This window comes from Ischnura elegans, chromosome 7 (genome assembly GCF_921293095.1).
Source record: "Ischnura elegans chromosome 7, ioIscEleg1.1, whole genome shotgun sequence".
In the NCBI taxonomy this organism is placed as follows: domain Eukaryota; kingdom Metazoa; phylum Arthropoda; class Insecta; order Odonata; family Coenagrionidae; genus Ischnura; species Ischnura elegans.
Window position 1 is genome coordinate 101,759,614 of NC_060252.1, and position 17,232 is coordinate 101,776,845.

A 17,232-nucleotide genomic window follows, 5' to 3' on the forward strand; every position below is an offset into this window, starting at 1 on the left:
TTCCCCGTAATCATGCCCTGAGCATGTACTGTTAGTTCACAATAGCACCGATAGAGAGGGTGTTGTCATGTTTATTTTAAAGCTCCACAGATGGCTCTGATGTCACATCGGGAAGTTTTACCCGGAAAAAGTATGAATTTTACCCATGTTTTACCACGAAATTACCCGAGTTTTTCCACTTAAATTTACAGATATTTTACCCGTAACCCAGGTTACCCATGTTTTACCACAATTTTACTCGTGTAAAATTAGGGTAATAATGGGGTAAAATATCTTTTGTGCTGACTGGGTAGCAGGTTGGAACTGGGGGTTGATACATTGGTGAAGTAATCCGAAAATATCATAAAATACTGCAATAATTAATGGTTCAAAAACAAGCAGGATGGAGGGAACAATACATACCTTTCACTCCCCATGACAAGGAAACATGCCCTCCTTTTTGTGTATTATCAGCAAGCTCTGGAAGACATGCGACTCCTATGTAGTTATCTGACTTGATTGGATTTGTGAGTCTCCCAAGGGCAAGACCTCCGACTGGTGATGTAACCATGCCAACAAGAGATGTTTCCTGCAGCCATGGATGCTGAGATCCAGTTGGACGAAGGGCCCCGAGACGAACCATCCACGATAAAGTAGGAGGCCTGAACCTATGATCCAAAGTTAAAACTTTAGAATTGCACTTCTACATATTTTTTTACTTGTACAGGAAAAAATGCACAAGCTCACCTATAATATAATATGGGCTTTTAAAAATGGAAATACCATTCTATCATTCATACAGTTTTAAATGAGGAATGCAGCTGGTCAGGGCAAAAATAGGTTTAAAAACTTTGACAGAACAATTAATCAAGTCTCTTATTTAAATATTCAAATGGCAAAATTTCACCCTGGATATCATAAATACAATATCAGAGGTGATAATATGCCTGGTGATCATACTCCATGAACGAATCATGATTTTATTCTGCTTGTTCGACATGTCTTTTAATGCATACACATATTACACACGTTTTTAAATGTATTATGCCATCTCTGTTCAAATTTAACCTCAAGCAGTATTGGGTAAGCTGGTGGGTAGCTAGGTACCTTTTTTTACCTTGCTATTCATTAAATTTATTGTTGAAGCCAATAATTTCAGTACATAAAAAGAAACTATCTACAGTACACTCCCGATTTTAGGGGCTAATGATGGGGAGGGATGGCACGAATAATCGGAAAACACGGATAATACAAACTTTCACTTAAACGTCTTGTAATGCTCATAATTTACGTAAAACAAACAATATATTATTATTTATTATTTAATCAGTTATTCTGTTATTTAAGAGTGCTTCCCGTACTCCTTGAGAGCTTTCTTTGCCAGTTCACAATCTTTTTAGCGGCAATGATATGGTTGTACTCGTATTATTAATGCTCAATGTAAGGCATGGTTTCGAAAACCACACATCCGCGGCTGTGTGATCACTGATACAGGAAAGTGCAGGAATGCTTCAAAACCATTGCTCGACGTCGGAAACTACACCGTCAGGCACCAAACCATGTAGTCGCGTCTCACACAAGTTGCCCGGGTTGCAACTGCTGCGCGACGTGTATCTGTGACCAAAGAGCACGGTCGCGCACTGCAAGGCTTGGAAAACAGGAACAAAGTGATTCCGTGAACGCAGCTAGTGTGTGAACGCTTCCGTTTTACGAAGGGGATTTTAATGGAAATGCAGGTTTATGCTAGCATTAACCTCTTCCCTACGCAGGGCGTGATTTCACGGCCTGAATTTTCTGATGCTAAAGAAGGAAGGTCGGCTTTTCACGGCTCGAATTTTTCGAGGCAAAAGGCCAAAGGCTGTGTTTTCACGGTTTCGCTGTCAAGCATGTCAAGTGGGTCCCAACCGCTATTAGGGTCCCTCAGCGCGAGAGGTCCGACCCTTTCCTATTGTCCGTGTGGGGATTACCTTGGCCCATTCCGGCTCTCAGTGTCCTACTCAAGAAAGGTGCTCATGGTCACTTATTTGTTTATAAGGTGGAATAACTAAATACGTAAATGTTGCATTTTGTGAAAATCAATGCGAGTACATAATTACATTCTGTATGTTCTGCTGATTGGTTCCAAATTTTAAACGGAATTCTAGCGTTCATATTAACGGAGTTGATCATCATCTAGAACAATTTTTGGAGACGCTAAGGTCAGATGTTTAATTGTTATTTTTATAACTTACTAGCAAGTTTATAGGAGAGATATTGTAATGACTTACATCTAAAAATATACATTACTCTGTTAGCTACATTCTAAGTGTACATTTGCGGTGAAATTTGATAGAATATCCGATTTAACTTCTATGAAAAAAAGCCCTCGTAATGTAATAAAATTTGATTCTCTCAGTTCTTTGTCGTGAGCCAAAATTACAGCGGCTATTTTTAATAGCCTCTTACCAACCTTTGAATACAAAGGTATTATAAACGAATTTCGCTATAAATACTGATTAATGCATATCCTAAAAATTCGTAAATTTAATGTACCAATAGGGAATGTTTTACGTAGACACATGTTGTGAGAAGCACTCCATACCATAGCAGGAATAAGAACTGCTATACCCAGGTAATGACTCTCATACTGAAATATGTACGTGGAAGATGATAACCTCACTCTTCTCGGAAAAGCTCATTTGGCTATGATATTGTGCCGTTTTGCTGAAAACCCTAAAATAACCGTAGAACTTCGTTTAAAAGTTCTACAGGCATTGCAAAATGAAAGGAATACATTGATGAACTGACATCTAATGCAACAATAACAATTGAAAAAATTAAAATTGCACTGGCAACAATAAACTGACCGCAAAAGTACGCCGGGATGGGCTGCCTTCGGGGAAAAGGGTCAAGGATTATATTTATTCAGTTGCCGCGGAAAGGGTCCGGGACCCCGCTAGGAAAGGTCATTAAGGGGAGGAAGAGACTACCTGGTCCCAAGCCGAAAAAAAAACTCCGTACGGGGCGAAAAAGAAAATCTCAAACCCTTCGTAGAGCCAAAAGCAACTTCCCGCGAAGGAGCTCGGCGCGAAAAGGTTAATGCTGTAATTCTGATGATTTTGCATCCATTTTTTTAAAATGAAGATCGCGGAAAAAATTGAGCGAGAGCAAAAATCATGCATGGATAATCCCCAACCCGGATAAACTGCAACTGGATAATCGGGAGTCTGCTGTAATTCATACTTTCCATACAGCTTCATAATTTCCCCAATTGATTTCAATAACAATGAGGGGAAAGAGGGAGGTGGAGGGAGAGCTTGAAGTTGAAATCAATTGCAGTTACTTTAAAAGCTGAGTGGAAAGTACAAAGTAAATTTTTATAATTTTTTATCCATGCCCAAAATGATTTAAAGTTTCTCATACCTTCAAACAATTGCAGTAAAACCTCTACGTAGTGAACCTCTTTACATCATAAACTTCCATACTTCATACCACCCCTACGGTCCCATCAGATTTACATGTAAATTTATAGACAAACCTCTTTATGGTGAACCTCTTTATCTCATAAAATCTCCTAAGTTATAACTACCTCTGCAAATCGTACCGAGACAACTGGAGACAATTAATACAGCCGCGATTACGTACATGGAATGATATTATCAGCAATAAATGTTTCACGCTTATTTTTTTCTAACACACTTTTAATATGCTGTAATTTTTACGTTAATCATTAGTTGTGGCAATTTTGTTCCATATGAGAGCATACCTGACAGTAAATAAGAAAAAAGATATCCAACCATCCTAATCATATTAAGAGACTGTTGAATTAAAAGAGATCACATCGTTTTCCCTCGAATCATCGTAAAAATCATGTGATAGTACTCGCTTTCTGTAATTATTAAATAATAAATATATGTTCACTAATGCATGCATGTTTGTTTAAACACATAAATATATGTAATGGTTTAAAAGACAATACATAGTTCCTTTCTTTTCCAAAGGATATGAAAAAATGGGGCCTATCACTAGAACCTCTCTATAGTGAACCTCCATACATCAAATTGCCCAAATTTTGGTCCTCTCCATTATGATTTAAAGAGATTTTACTGTATGTTGCTTGGGTATAAGTTGGTTTTAACACGCTAATGACATGACAATAAGGAGGGCTTAACTTTCTGGAGGTAGATTACTGGTGAAGTATGAATGCTAGTAAGTGTAGTTTTTATGCCTGCATAGATAGTCACAACAGAAAAAAATTTAGTGGTCAAAGTGGGGCAAAAGGAGAGATTTAAACTTGAGGTACTCACCCGTCAAAGCAAGAAGCAGCTGTTAAAATCCAATGAGGAGAGACAAGAGTTGCATCACATACGTGACGGCCATCTTTCAGAAGGACAGCCTGCCAAGGCCAATCTCCGGGAAGAGCAGCTGCAGCAGTCATGATCGAGTCTTTCCCTCTCAATTGGTTGTCATGGCCAATCAACATTGGCTGTAATCCGCATTCTAGCCAAGAAAAAAGTTGTATAAATATTTCATTCATCAATCAATATTCCTACCCATGATCTAATGCTGCATCGAATTTTAAAGAAGCTAACAAAAAAATAAATCCCTAGTAGCACCAAAAGGATTATATCTGTATATTTTTAAGATTTTGAAATACATCGGTATACAGATTTGCAAATCTGTATATTAAACAAATTTTATACATGTCTGATGATCCATGGTCCTTGATGTATACCAGAATCTTTAAAATATACAAATAATATCCTTACGGCGTAACCAGGGATCATCACACATGTATAAGATATGAATAGTATACAGATTTACGACAGTTATACATATTTAATCTATATAAAATCCATATTATGGCAGCAGATATAATATGTATAATAATCTAGATATTATCTTTGTGGTAGAGTGGTACATTTTTGTGTACATTGTGGTACATTTGCATGTATTTTATACACATATAATATGTATATAGTGTATACTATGATACATATTAAATCTAGATATAATCCTTTTGGTACTACTAGGGAAATATAGGCATAATGAAAATATAATTTTCTCATTTTCAATTCTCATTTACAGTTTTTTGCTTCAATAAGGAGGAGTTTCAGTCATTATAAGCTTTTGACAAATGTTTCTCGGGTTTGCATCCAGGTTAAAGCTTTTATGTAAGCCGACGTTTCGGAAGACGACTTGTCTTCCATCCTCAAGGCTGTGTTACTTGAATGAAGTTCAATTTCACACTGAACAGGATCGACCGTTTACGGAGACAACAATACGGCTCAGGTGTCGTCCGATTGGCTGTAGGTCTTTTGAAATTCTTCACGTTTAACCCTTATGTTTTTCATGCAGCTGAATACAGGTCTCCATGTAGTGCTTAGATGAAAACCGGTGTCCCGATTGAAATTTTTGGGATTGAGGCGGATCTCTATTGCTTCCTTAACTACGCGGTCCCAGTAACGTTGAGCATGGCAAAGGATTTTGGTGTCGTCCCATTTAATAGCATGGTCTTCATTAATGCTGTGTTCCGCCACGGCCGACTTTTCTGGTTGCGCTAATCTGAAAAATCTCCGGTGTTCTTTCAGCCTCGTCTCAATCGTTCGGCCTGTCTCCCCCACATACATTTTACCACATTCACAAGGTATTCCATAAACCCCTGGTGTCTTCAACCCAATCGGATCTTTCACCCTAACCAAGCGGTGCCTTAATTTAGGTGGTGGCAGATGGACAGTTTTGATATTATACCGTCGTAGAATGCGGTGGATCTTACCAGATATGGTTGACACATATGGGATTAAGGCTGTTGATAGCGGTTTTTCAGGCGGCTCATCCGGGCAACTCTTTTGTTTTATGTTGAGTCTGCTTAGGGCCTTAAAAATCTCTTGTTTTCCATAGCCATTCCGTAAAAATGTTTTCTTAAGGTGGTCTAACTCGGCTGAGATGCTTGTATTATCTGATATTAACTTGGCTCTATGGACCAAGGTAGATAATACAGCGGCCTTCTGCGATGGATGGTGGTGGCTCTGTCCGTTGAGATACAGGTCAGTATGCGTTGGCTTCCTATAAACGGAATGACCTAGGCTCCCATCTTCTTTCCTATGTATTAGGATGTCCAGGAAAGGAAGTCGCCCATTCTCTTCTACCTCCATGGTAAATGTGATACTCGGGTGTTGGTTGTTCATATGAGTCAAAAATTCGTGCAATGCAGCTGTGCCATGTGGCCAAACTAAAAAAGAATCGTCCACATATCTGAAAAAACATTTTGGACGGCAGGGAGCGGTATCGAGGGCTTTTCTCTCAAAATCTTCCATGAAGAAATTAGCGATAGCCGGTGATATTGGTGAACCCATTGCGACACCATCCATTTGCTCATAAAAAATATCCTCAAAAGAAAAATAGGAGGAAGTGAGCACATGATGAAAAAGTTTGACCGTCTTCTTATCGAATTTACTCTCTAGCAGACTCAAGGTGTCAACAAGAGGGACCCGCGTGAAGAGAGACACCACATCCAAACTAACCATCAAATCGGTAGGATCTAAACGAATACCCTTAAGAGTGTTCACAAATTCTAGTGAGTTTTTCACATGGTGTTCACTGAGACCCAAGAATGGTGTTAGGATACCCGTAAGATATTTGGCAACGTAATATGTGGGAGAGTTAATTGCGCTGACAATCGGCCTCAACGGTGTTCCTTCCTTATGAATCTTGGGCAACCCATAAAACCTAGGAGGCACTGGTGCTTGAGGTAGCAGGTTCTTTGCTGTCTCTGGTGGCAAATTCAGCCTGTATTCAGCTGCATGAAAAACATAAGGGTTAAACGTGAAGAATTTCAAAAGACCTACAGCCAATCGGACGACACCTGAGCCGTATTGTTGTCTCCGTAAACGGTCGATCCTGTTCAGTGTGAAATTGAACTTCATTCAAGTAACACAGCCTTGAGGATGGAAGACAAGTCGTCTTCCGAAACGTCGGCTTACATAAAAGCTTTAACCTGGATGCAAACCCGAGAAACATTTGTCAGAAGTATTCACCAGGAAAAACTTAAATCGTTTATAATAAGCTTTGGTTTTTTTTTTAAATTTGCACACTGATTCCACAGGATCTGGATCATATATATCACTAATTATTGAAAATATGCACATTTATAGCAAAATAAGAAAAAAAAATAAGCAGAGTCATCAGATAAATCATGGAAAACTTAAACAGGTAGAGAGAGTTAAATAATTACCACGACGATGACATTTCAAATGGAGAGTCCTTCCGCTAGGGCATGATGTGGGAACAAAAGATGATAATCCTGCAGTCGGTCTGAGGAAATGCTTGCTACTTGATAGACTCAATTTCAAAGATCTTACATCCCTGAAATAGATTTTAACATTTCATTTAAGAAAAATGCATAGGAATCTTTGGAGTATATTGCCATAAAAATAGAATTCAGGTGCCATTTTTGATCTGTGGCAAATAATTTATTTAGGTACATATAAATTCATTATTAGAAAAAATTCTGATTAATTTCAACCATATTTAATATGTTTGCAAATCCCAAACAAAAATCATCAAATATTCACCAGTGAAAATGGAATTTAAAGTTTTTATACTTGATGAGGAAGTAAAATGTATTCGCAACACCAGTACATGAGTAGTACAGAGAATTTCATTGTCAACTTGAAATGAAGTAAGAATGACTTATAATGTGCAAGTTTGAAGAAGATGCCACAGGAAAACTTCACACTTATAGTATCTCATACCATAGCGCAGTATTGAAAGAAACTTGTTGCAAACTATGCTCACATGGAAATCCCCAGTTGAGATTATGTATTTGGTATCTTGAGGCTGAAGTTTGGCAAGGCCTAGGAATTTTATAGGAATACAGTCAGTAATGAGATGGGATGGAGGGTTGGAGGAGGGCTTTTTTTTAGCCACATTTTAGGGTTTCAAAAGTAATAAAATTAGTTTAAAAATGTCAATAACAAAGAATGAAACTATCACTTGTTATAAATAGCACCTTCAATACTGATTCAACCTGAAGGTTGGTTTGAAAAGGTGAGGAAAGAATTCATCCCAGATTGAGCCTTATAACGGGCTTTTGAATTTCTCACATTCAGGGGTTTCTACAGTATTTAAAGGTCTATATAAACAAAAGAATTTGCTCTTACAGATATTTATTCATATAACAACTGACAAATTCTTGAATTGGGCTTGAGCTTTCCGGGAGAGAAAACGGTAATTGCCACGAGGGCAGAAGGGTTAGTTGCACTAATGATCATACTTGCTTACCCTTGATGAAGCTTGTTGCACACCCAGGATGCAATTTCCTCATTAGAGGTATTCTGGCTCAAAGAGGATGTTTCTTCATCCCCACATATAGTGTAGAGCTCACCATGATGAATAACCATCACTTCCGCTGGTCCACCACTCGTTTCTGAAGTCTCACTCTTAAAGAAAACTGCAATCAGAGAAGAGAGTATTTAGCATGTCAATTGAAACAGAAATACTTTTACATGAGATTGAATGGATTACATCTGTATTGCTTTATGATAGTTTTGCACATATTTCCTGATGGAGAAATAAAACCCAGAGTGATACAACATTGGATTACAACTGTTTTACCATTGCTATTCTGTGAGATGATGACATACGGCATTTGCTCCTAGCATCATTGCAGCAAAAGACAGTTCAACATCGCACATTAATGAGATGATGTGGGAGATGGTAAATCAGCAAACCAGTACTTCCAAGAATAGTTGATTAAATGAATCAGCATGCATTAATTTTTGGTGTCACATCCCAGAGAATACATGAAGTAGCTATGATGGTTTAGATACACGTAAACAAATTTTAATCTGAAAATATGTATTCCTGGCACTAAATTCATAAGCCATTCCGTTAATCATCTTACAAAAAAATTTGCTTCATTTGAAGAGCTAAGATGCTAGAGGAAAAATTTTCAATATTTAATTTTTAATATTTATTATTTCAATAATTCCAAAAAAAAAAACCTTTCACAAGGAAATTTTATTGCTAATTTAGATTCTTTAGTTAAAGAGGATGAAAAAAGAGTGATAGAAGTTGAGATATAAGCATTGAGAAGAAAGGAGGAACAAAGGAAGAGGACAGAGAGGAGGAAGAACAACAATGTGCGACATAAATTAAGCAAAGGGAAAGAGCTTTGTAAAGGAGATATGTATAGAGGAGACAGAAGGTCTGATGGAGCAAGTGGTTAATGCAGAGGGAGCCATGTTAAAAGGAGGAATACTGGGTGAGTTGGCAAAGGAGACTTAAAGATAAAATGATAGGGAATATGCAATACTGGGAAGAGTAAATTATTGAAAATCAAAAGCAATAATAGGGTGATTTCCTATTATTTTTTATTGCCTAAGTAAAAGATTATTACTCCTGGAGTACGAATTTCACACTTTTAGATTTTTAAATGACGATATCTATTTTTTGCGATTAAATGAAAAGTGAAAATTTTCAAGCGCGCGAGAATGCGATGGCTAAGTATGAATGCTGGAAAAATCCTGTGTGATGTCATTCTGCTATCCGCTGTCGCAAAGTGAGGTGACCTTGGGACGAGGATGTGTGCACCGCTGAGATGCAGGCTGCTAGCAGGTAGCAGAGTACCCTGCCAGCAGGTAGAGCCTGGCTTAAATAAGGATTATTAATACCTTATCAAACGAAGAAAACTTTCTGACCTTAGCCAGTTTTAATAGGTGATTACTAAGACATGTTTCCCTGAGCTCTGTGCCTCATGCATGCATAGGTAATCTCAGACAACGTAAAACTCCTATCTACTTGCATAGAAACTAGGTCCCTGTGACGTCACGTGGAGTGGCATCGCATGGGCACCAATCTGGCCTTTTTCAAATGCGGTTTAAAGTGACCATTGCCATTCGTCTAAACTGTGATATCTAAAACAAAATAGTTTGTATATTATGAATACACTAATGGTGGGTAACGAATTGCAATCAATGCCTTTCGTTTTCTTTGATGAAGGAAACTACCCTATTGGGGCAAAGTGCACAAGTCCCGTTATGTCCCTATTAAGCGGCTGACCCAATTAGGAGAAAACTCTTGTATATGGGCATAAAAAAACGTTGAAATGATAGAAAGAAGACTAAAGAATGTTTATGATGCAACATAAGTTTATTAAACTATTAATTTGATTAATAAATCAGCGAGTTTAGTTAATTTATTATCATTTTCAAGAATTATAATATTTTTGTTAAAAATATTTTTCGCAGCCTTGGGCGACAATGAATGAATGTCTTTTACTAAGTCCTATTAAAGAAAAGTCCTATCCTCTTGTGGATAGTATAACAACAAGAGCTTTCAAAATAGGGCAAGAATAGGAACATTTGTGGAAAATAAGAATAAATCAAAGGAGGAAAATATAAAAAAATAGTATTCTGGAAACAAAAAATTTCAATTTCGTCGCGAATATAGAGTCTATGTCGCGGACTCATGGCCCAATAAAGCAGCATGCTGTCCCAATTAAGTGGAGAATACTCTAGGATATTCCTCTATTGGGTTCTGTTCCTCAAGATCTGCCCCAATTAAGCGGCTGCCCCAAATGAGTGGTAGACCCATTAAACGGAATCTACTTTATTATTTCACGTTGGAAAGTCATCAAATAATGGTGGAATACATACCACATCCTTTCTCATCTCCGCCTCTGGCACAGTCCTCCACACCATCACATCTCTTGTGCTTCTCCACACACTTGGCCATGCCACCCTGGTCACCTTCATCACAATGAAACACATCTTGCTTGCTGGAGCAGGAGCTGCTACACTTCTCCAGCGTCTCATCAGCTCTATCCTGACAATCAGGGAGGCCATCACATAGGAGATGGCTCAGACTTCGACCAGAAAGTTCAGCCACACATCCTGAAACAAACATACATAGAGAGTTAAAAAAACACTGCTGCAGAGGAATTCCCTACACACTATGATTTAGTAGAGACAAATTCGAAGAGCAAAATTATTAGTAGCCCATTCACTCCAATGATAGTGAACACAATGAAACTTATAATTATATACTGCCAGCTGGAATTCTAAACTAAGGCAGTAATCATTACTGATCAATTGGTAAATACTAATTAACAAATATATGAATGCCAACATGCATGCATGCATCATATAAGTAAAGAAATATATGCATTCCTTTGCCATTAATTACCAAATATTAAACAATTAAATATAGGTATAAAAATATTTAATAAAAACTGGATTAAGCAGCAATGCAACTTCACAGAGTCACCAGTAAGTGCATGGCAGAGCTTTAATTCCATAGAAGAGAATACAAATGAACTCCCTTGATTAAGATTGCCATACTTCATGCAAGTGCTTTGATCAATTAAGCTTCTATGTGACTACCACTCTACTGTTGTTTTTTATAGCTTTGGAGAATTAAGATGCAATGAGACAAATTCTTGCAAAGGTACATAATTTTGTAAAATAATTATCAATTTTACAAGTTCAAATTTAATATATAAATACATTAATCTAAATTTGATACATATTAACTCCAAATTCATGCATGGAATGTAATTGGTGATAATAATCTTCATAATTTTGAATTTTACGCATTCATTAATTATTGATTACTGAATAATTTTCATGACTATAGCAGAAGATTCATTTATTGTTAATTGGTAAGGAATAGATATTCATAAAATCATGTTCATTAACAATTAATTACAGTGCTAGAGTTATAATTAAAATCATTCCTTAATCATTATCCTATGTTTAATTTATGCTACCTAAAGTAAAACAACTAATAAAATACAGTAAACAGTAGAATAGCATACCAGGTCTTTGAATGCAAGTTCCATTTTCAGGATAGGATTGACAGTTGACTTTGGACCATAACTTAGGTGGTATTCTGTCTCCACAAGCACTTGAAAGTTCCTCACAAAAACTTCTGCAGGGAAGAGGCAATACAGGACCTTTTTCTGAGGAATAAAATTATGCAATTAATGAGCAAAAAATAAAAAATAGGGTATTTGGATGTACGAAAGAGGGGGAATCTTGGAGGGGGAATTTTCTTCCGGGCCCCTTTCTGCATCTTATGTGAAACTTGACACAAAGTAATATGTATATTAAATTGCAAAAAACTTTTGCTTTACTTAATACATATATGGCTTGCTAATGTTTTTTGGAACACCCACTAAGGTAATGCACAAAAGTTGAAATTTATTTTAAAGTTGCTTTAGTGTGAGAAAGATGTGATCAGTGACTACTCAGAAAATGATAAAAATCAAATGACTGTGTGCTGCCTGCTATGGGAACGACAAATTCACCTCTATTTTATTCTAATTATTGATAACATCTATAAAAATGTTAGCATTTAAAGAACAAAATGAGTGATATTTACAATAAAAACTGGATTTCATTTGTTTTGCATTCGCCTTCAGAAACTACTTGAATGGTCATTTATTCTAACGCAATGCATTTAAGAAAAACGAAGAGCTTAAATATCCACTTTGTACAACTATAGATGCTTCCTAACAAAAATTAACTATTTATATGCTTAATAAATCACTACGAATAGTTTTTAACAACTTTTTGAATCATTTCCACCCGCATTACTTTCATTGATTTTTCTAATTTAGTGACGTGCGGTCTCACAGACCGCCATTTGAATTCAATTTCAAATTTACGGAAATTAATAAAAGGAACTTTAAATTTTAAGAGTGGGATGTGCTTGTTATGCAAAAATATGAAGCTGACGAGAATTATAGATATTTTAAAAGATTAATTTTGAAAATATTCACATTTTTAGAAACGCAGCGGTCTCTCAGACTCTCTCACTGGTTAAAGGTTAAGGAGGAGCTTTTCCTTGCAGGTCTTTCTTTTCTCCTCCCTCATTCAGTAACGATACGAAGCAAAGGGCTGAGTTGTGAACGCATGACTAACCTACAGATGAGGATGCCTCCCCGATTTCCGTTGTTTGCTCAACTTCCCAGCATGGAGGCTGTAAGAGAGAGCAGAAGAAGAAATGTGCAAGGGGATGACACTCTGAATCCACCGTCTCCCTGTAAAATGACAGGAAAAAATGAAGTAACAACTGACTCCACAAAGCATGCTCTCAAAAACTACGTACGCAAAATGCACATTTCAGATAAAAAGTAGAGCAATGAAGAGACGCATGAATCCAATCAAGAAAATAATTCAATTACTGGAAGACAAGTAATATGATCAATAAATGAATATGATCAATGAAAAGCCTTGGCTTTGTGATTAGGAATTCAAGGAATTTTCACATTGACATTATAGGGCATTTGTACACTAATTTAATACGTCCAATAATTGAATATGCTTCTATTGTGTGGTGGCCATACAAGAGTACAAAACTCAAACGTATTGAGAGAATTCAGCACAAATTACTTAGGTATGTTAATGTCAAAATCAAGGGATTCTCCTTTGACGTTAATTATGGGGTAATACTTTCTATGCTTCAATTAGATGCTTTATACTATAGAAGAGTTAAGGCGGATTTAATATTTTTGTATAAACTTCTAAATAATAGAACTGTTTCTCCAGATCTTCTTGGTGCTGTAAATCTAAGAGTCCCATCTCATAATACAAGGACTAACCTAGTGTTTTCAAACAACTACCACAGGACTTCTTATGGTCATGGTGCCCCAATTGAAAGAATATTGAGGAATTTTAATCTCTTTGGACGTTCACTGGATGTATTTAACTCTTCAATTACCCAAATTAGGAATTTAAAGATTGTTTGCTATAAAGAATGTGACATCTGTCAATGATGTTTTTTTTGTTTTTAAGCATTTTATTGTGATATACAATTTGTATTTTATATTGATACTTGAGAATGTTTAGATAATTGTATTTTATAATGTGTTTATGTGTTGTTCTACTGTGTCTTATAACATCTGTTGATGCTATGGTACTGATTTGTTTATAATTTTTATAATGTTTTTATATGGTAATATGGGAATTTTGCCTGTTAAAGCAAATAAATAAATAAATAAATATGCAGCTTATTGTCATTTCTTGATGCCACTTAATAAATAAGCCCAGGATAGATTTAAATGAATTCCAGGATGTGTAACAGAATCAGTGGGAGATCAATATTAATATTCCGCCAAGTAACATTAAGCAAGAAATCAGGATGCCATCCCTCAGCAGTAAGAAAAATAATGAACCAGCAGCTCGATTCTGTAAATGTGATATGGCCGTCACAAGCGGATTTCGTCAATGTATTCACGGCTTTGACGCTGGAGCGATTCTGAAACTTTTTAGTGACGTCACTCTCACAGCCGCGTCCGTGAAAATATTCACGCCCAAGAGGGCCCGTGGTAGCTTCGTCGCGGCAATGCGCTCTAATTTTTCATTATGAATTTACGCTGTGATTGATAATTAATAGCACATAATTCATTAATTACGATGGTGGCTATTTCATATTGTCACTTCCCATAAGTAATATGTATTAAAAACAAATAAAAGAAATGCGTAAAGTTAAATTTACATCAGCGTACCATTTAATATTGCGATATTGCCTTTATTGCGATTGAAGTTGGTGAGAAGTTAAAATTTGCGGAGGGTTTGACGATTATATTATATTTCTGCATCTGCTAGAATATACAAGTCAAATACTGAAAACTTAATGTTCATAATAATTTGGAGTAGAACCAATGGTAAAAGTATTGTACGGTATTGAATGTTAACAGATTTATTTAATATTTGTTTTGTACGTTCAAGCCTTCGATTTGTTTTTATTAAGGAGAATTGAGGCTCTTTGCATAGCTCCGCTACTGTTGCATGAGCATCAATGTCGACGGAGGCAATAGATGCACATACTTCAGCGGCAGATACGCGATATCAACAATCCCTTCGAGATGCGGGAAGAGGATTTAAGAGGTTTGTCCCGCGTATCTCGATGATTGGCGATGGAAATTGTCACTGAGCTCAAACCACTATTAACTCGTAGACGTATAGGTGGCTTGCCGGGGCATGATTTAGTACGTTAAGGTAAACATTAATCATCCATTCCATCTCTTCCATGCATTATTTCTGCCGACGTTCAGTAACACGACCAACATGACTCTTTTTTCTGTTGACATAATAGAAATACTAAGACATGTAAACATCTCGTCTTCTAGCAGAAACTTTTAATAATCAACTCGTATTCGCGCCAGAAACATTTTCACCAGTATAAATCGTGGATATAGTGGCATGTGCTTGCACAATCAGACAATTAAATATGCACGACGGCGCATTTAGAATTATCTACTGAAATGATGAGAACAGCTCAAACGCATACGAGAATGAACCATTATCAAATAATAAAATAACACTTGTTCTCATTCCGCGTAAGCATTTGCTCCATATTATTATTGCTATTGCTGAGAAAATTAGTGCTAATTATGAATTACGAGCCTGCTACGTGATAACTGGCTTCGATACGCAGCACTTGGCAACATATAAAAGAGGTAATATACAGTAGCTACAGCTAGAAACTAATTAAGCAACCGTAACTTATCATTAATAGGTACTTTTAAAAGAAAAGACCTCACTCAAAATTGAGTAAAGAAGTATTATTTACTTTGGGAGTGAATATTCCACGGCATTGTATATGTTTCTCTATGGTAACTGAAGTTGCAGTTGGCCGCTGAAGTAAGTTTGTATCGGAGATTCTGATTCGTTCCTCGCGTCCGCACAGCTACCAACATAAGAAACTGAAGTGATCGTTCGCAATCCGTCAAACATCTCACGACACAGGCTTACAGGATCGCTTGAACGTCTTTCACGGTGAGAGGCGTGAGAACTCCACTGTGGTTCGAACCACGCGAAGCACAGGTATGACATTTACAGAATCGAGCTGCAGGTCGTATCAGTAGTCATTATTTAGCCAAAAATATTTAATCACCATTTATTTTCTACATTCCTAATTAAGATTTCATATAGAGTCCCTCAATGAAGTATATGTTTCATCATTGAAAGAAAGCATGAAAATTTTCACATTTCAAATATGGCCAAGTATGGTTATATGAGGTGAACACAAAAAACAGGTATGTACGTACTTATTTGAGCTATGTATACAAGATAACTGTTTTTTGATCATAAAAGTATTCTTCAAGAAAATCCATAAGGAAATTGTACGTGCTGAAGAATAAAAATAATTAGGTATTCCAAAACCTTAGGCCACATTAAGAATTATATCATTGTTACAGAAAATGGCACCTAAAGTCTTGCTTTAAATAATTGGTAGGGACAATGGATTACCATTATTTAGGAAGGTAAAGAGGAATTTTCTCAGTTTCATGTATCTCTATAAAGTTTTTGAATGAAATTTTCCACTCAAATACAACAAGTACTAGAAGATAATACCCATAAGCTCTTAAATGAAGATTTATTAACAAAAATCATATCTACAGTGAAAAAATGAACATTTAAGGGTTGTATTTATTGGATTGATTAACTTAAATATATATGGTTCTCCAATTTAAATCGTTAACTTACCTAAATGTTATCAGATCTTGCATCACCTCCGCGATTGACTTATGATTGAACACATTAGGGTAAGAGATCAAAGTAGATACACTCTCTGCACCATTGCCAACTGCGCAGTACTTCAGCTTCCCTTCTTCACACCACCTAGGTGGCTCCGGAGTCATTGTCGTTTCCTCTCGAGATTGAGCAGAAGTTGTCGTCTCAACTTGGGCTCCCTCTTCTGTGATTATGAAAATAATAGGAACAGTAATGAGCAAGTTAATTAATGTTGCAAATATACAAACAGGCATACCACAACCTATGACCCAAAAATATCATGTTTATGGCCCAATTCGACTGGTTTTTATTAAACACTCCCTTCTTGCTGGCCAAGAAAGCCCAGCACGGATTAATTGAGCCTAAAAATCAGACACACTTTTTTGTATAGGTTTCATGAAGGAGGAGAAGAAAAATTTACTTCAGGGCATAAATTAAACACATTATTATGACAGCTGCAATAAGTACTTCGAGGGAAGAAAACATGTGGGGTTACCAAGAATAATGTCTTCATGAAGCTTAAGCAAAGAATTACTCTCAAGCAAAGAACTGCACTCCTACAAGACTCCATATTTTATTAAAACTGAATGCATCAAATTCTAACTAAAAGAATAGCAGTCTGGAGTAAAACAGTTAAATGGCATGGTTAAAAACAAGTTAATGGGGTCATAGCAGTTGAATAGACCCTCATGCTATTTCCAGCTGCGCAATTCTACTTATGATATCCGCAATCAAACTGTGCATAGTTGAA

General features: G+C 36.5%; 1 protein-coding gene across 1 annotated transcript in view; it reads right to left on the reverse strand.

Moving 5' to 3' along the window:
- Positions 1 to 17,232, reverse strand: part of LOC124162672 (atrial natriuretic peptide-converting enzyme) — a 135,994-nt gene that overhangs the window by 5,302 nt on the left and 113,460 nt on the right. The window contains exons 6-13 of the mRNA XM_046539274.1: positions 16,455 to 16,665; positions 12,885 to 13,003; positions 11,777 to 11,920; positions 10,617 to 10,853; positions 8,242 to 8,410; positions 7,193 to 7,323; positions 4,266 to 4,458; positions 403 to 647 (exon numbers count right to left, since the gene is read on the reverse strand). Of these exons, the coding sequence (XP_046395230.1) occupies positions 403 to 647; positions 4,266 to 4,458; positions 7,193 to 7,323; positions 8,242 to 8,410; positions 10,617 to 10,853; positions 11,777 to 11,920; positions 12,885 to 13,003; positions 16,455 to 16,665 (1,449 nt within the window). The remainder of the gene's footprint in view (positions 1 to 402; positions 648 to 4,265; positions 4,459 to 7,192; positions 7,324 to 8,241; positions 8,411 to 10,616; positions 10,854 to 11,776; positions 11,921 to 12,884; positions 13,004 to 16,454; positions 16,666 to 17,232) is intronic.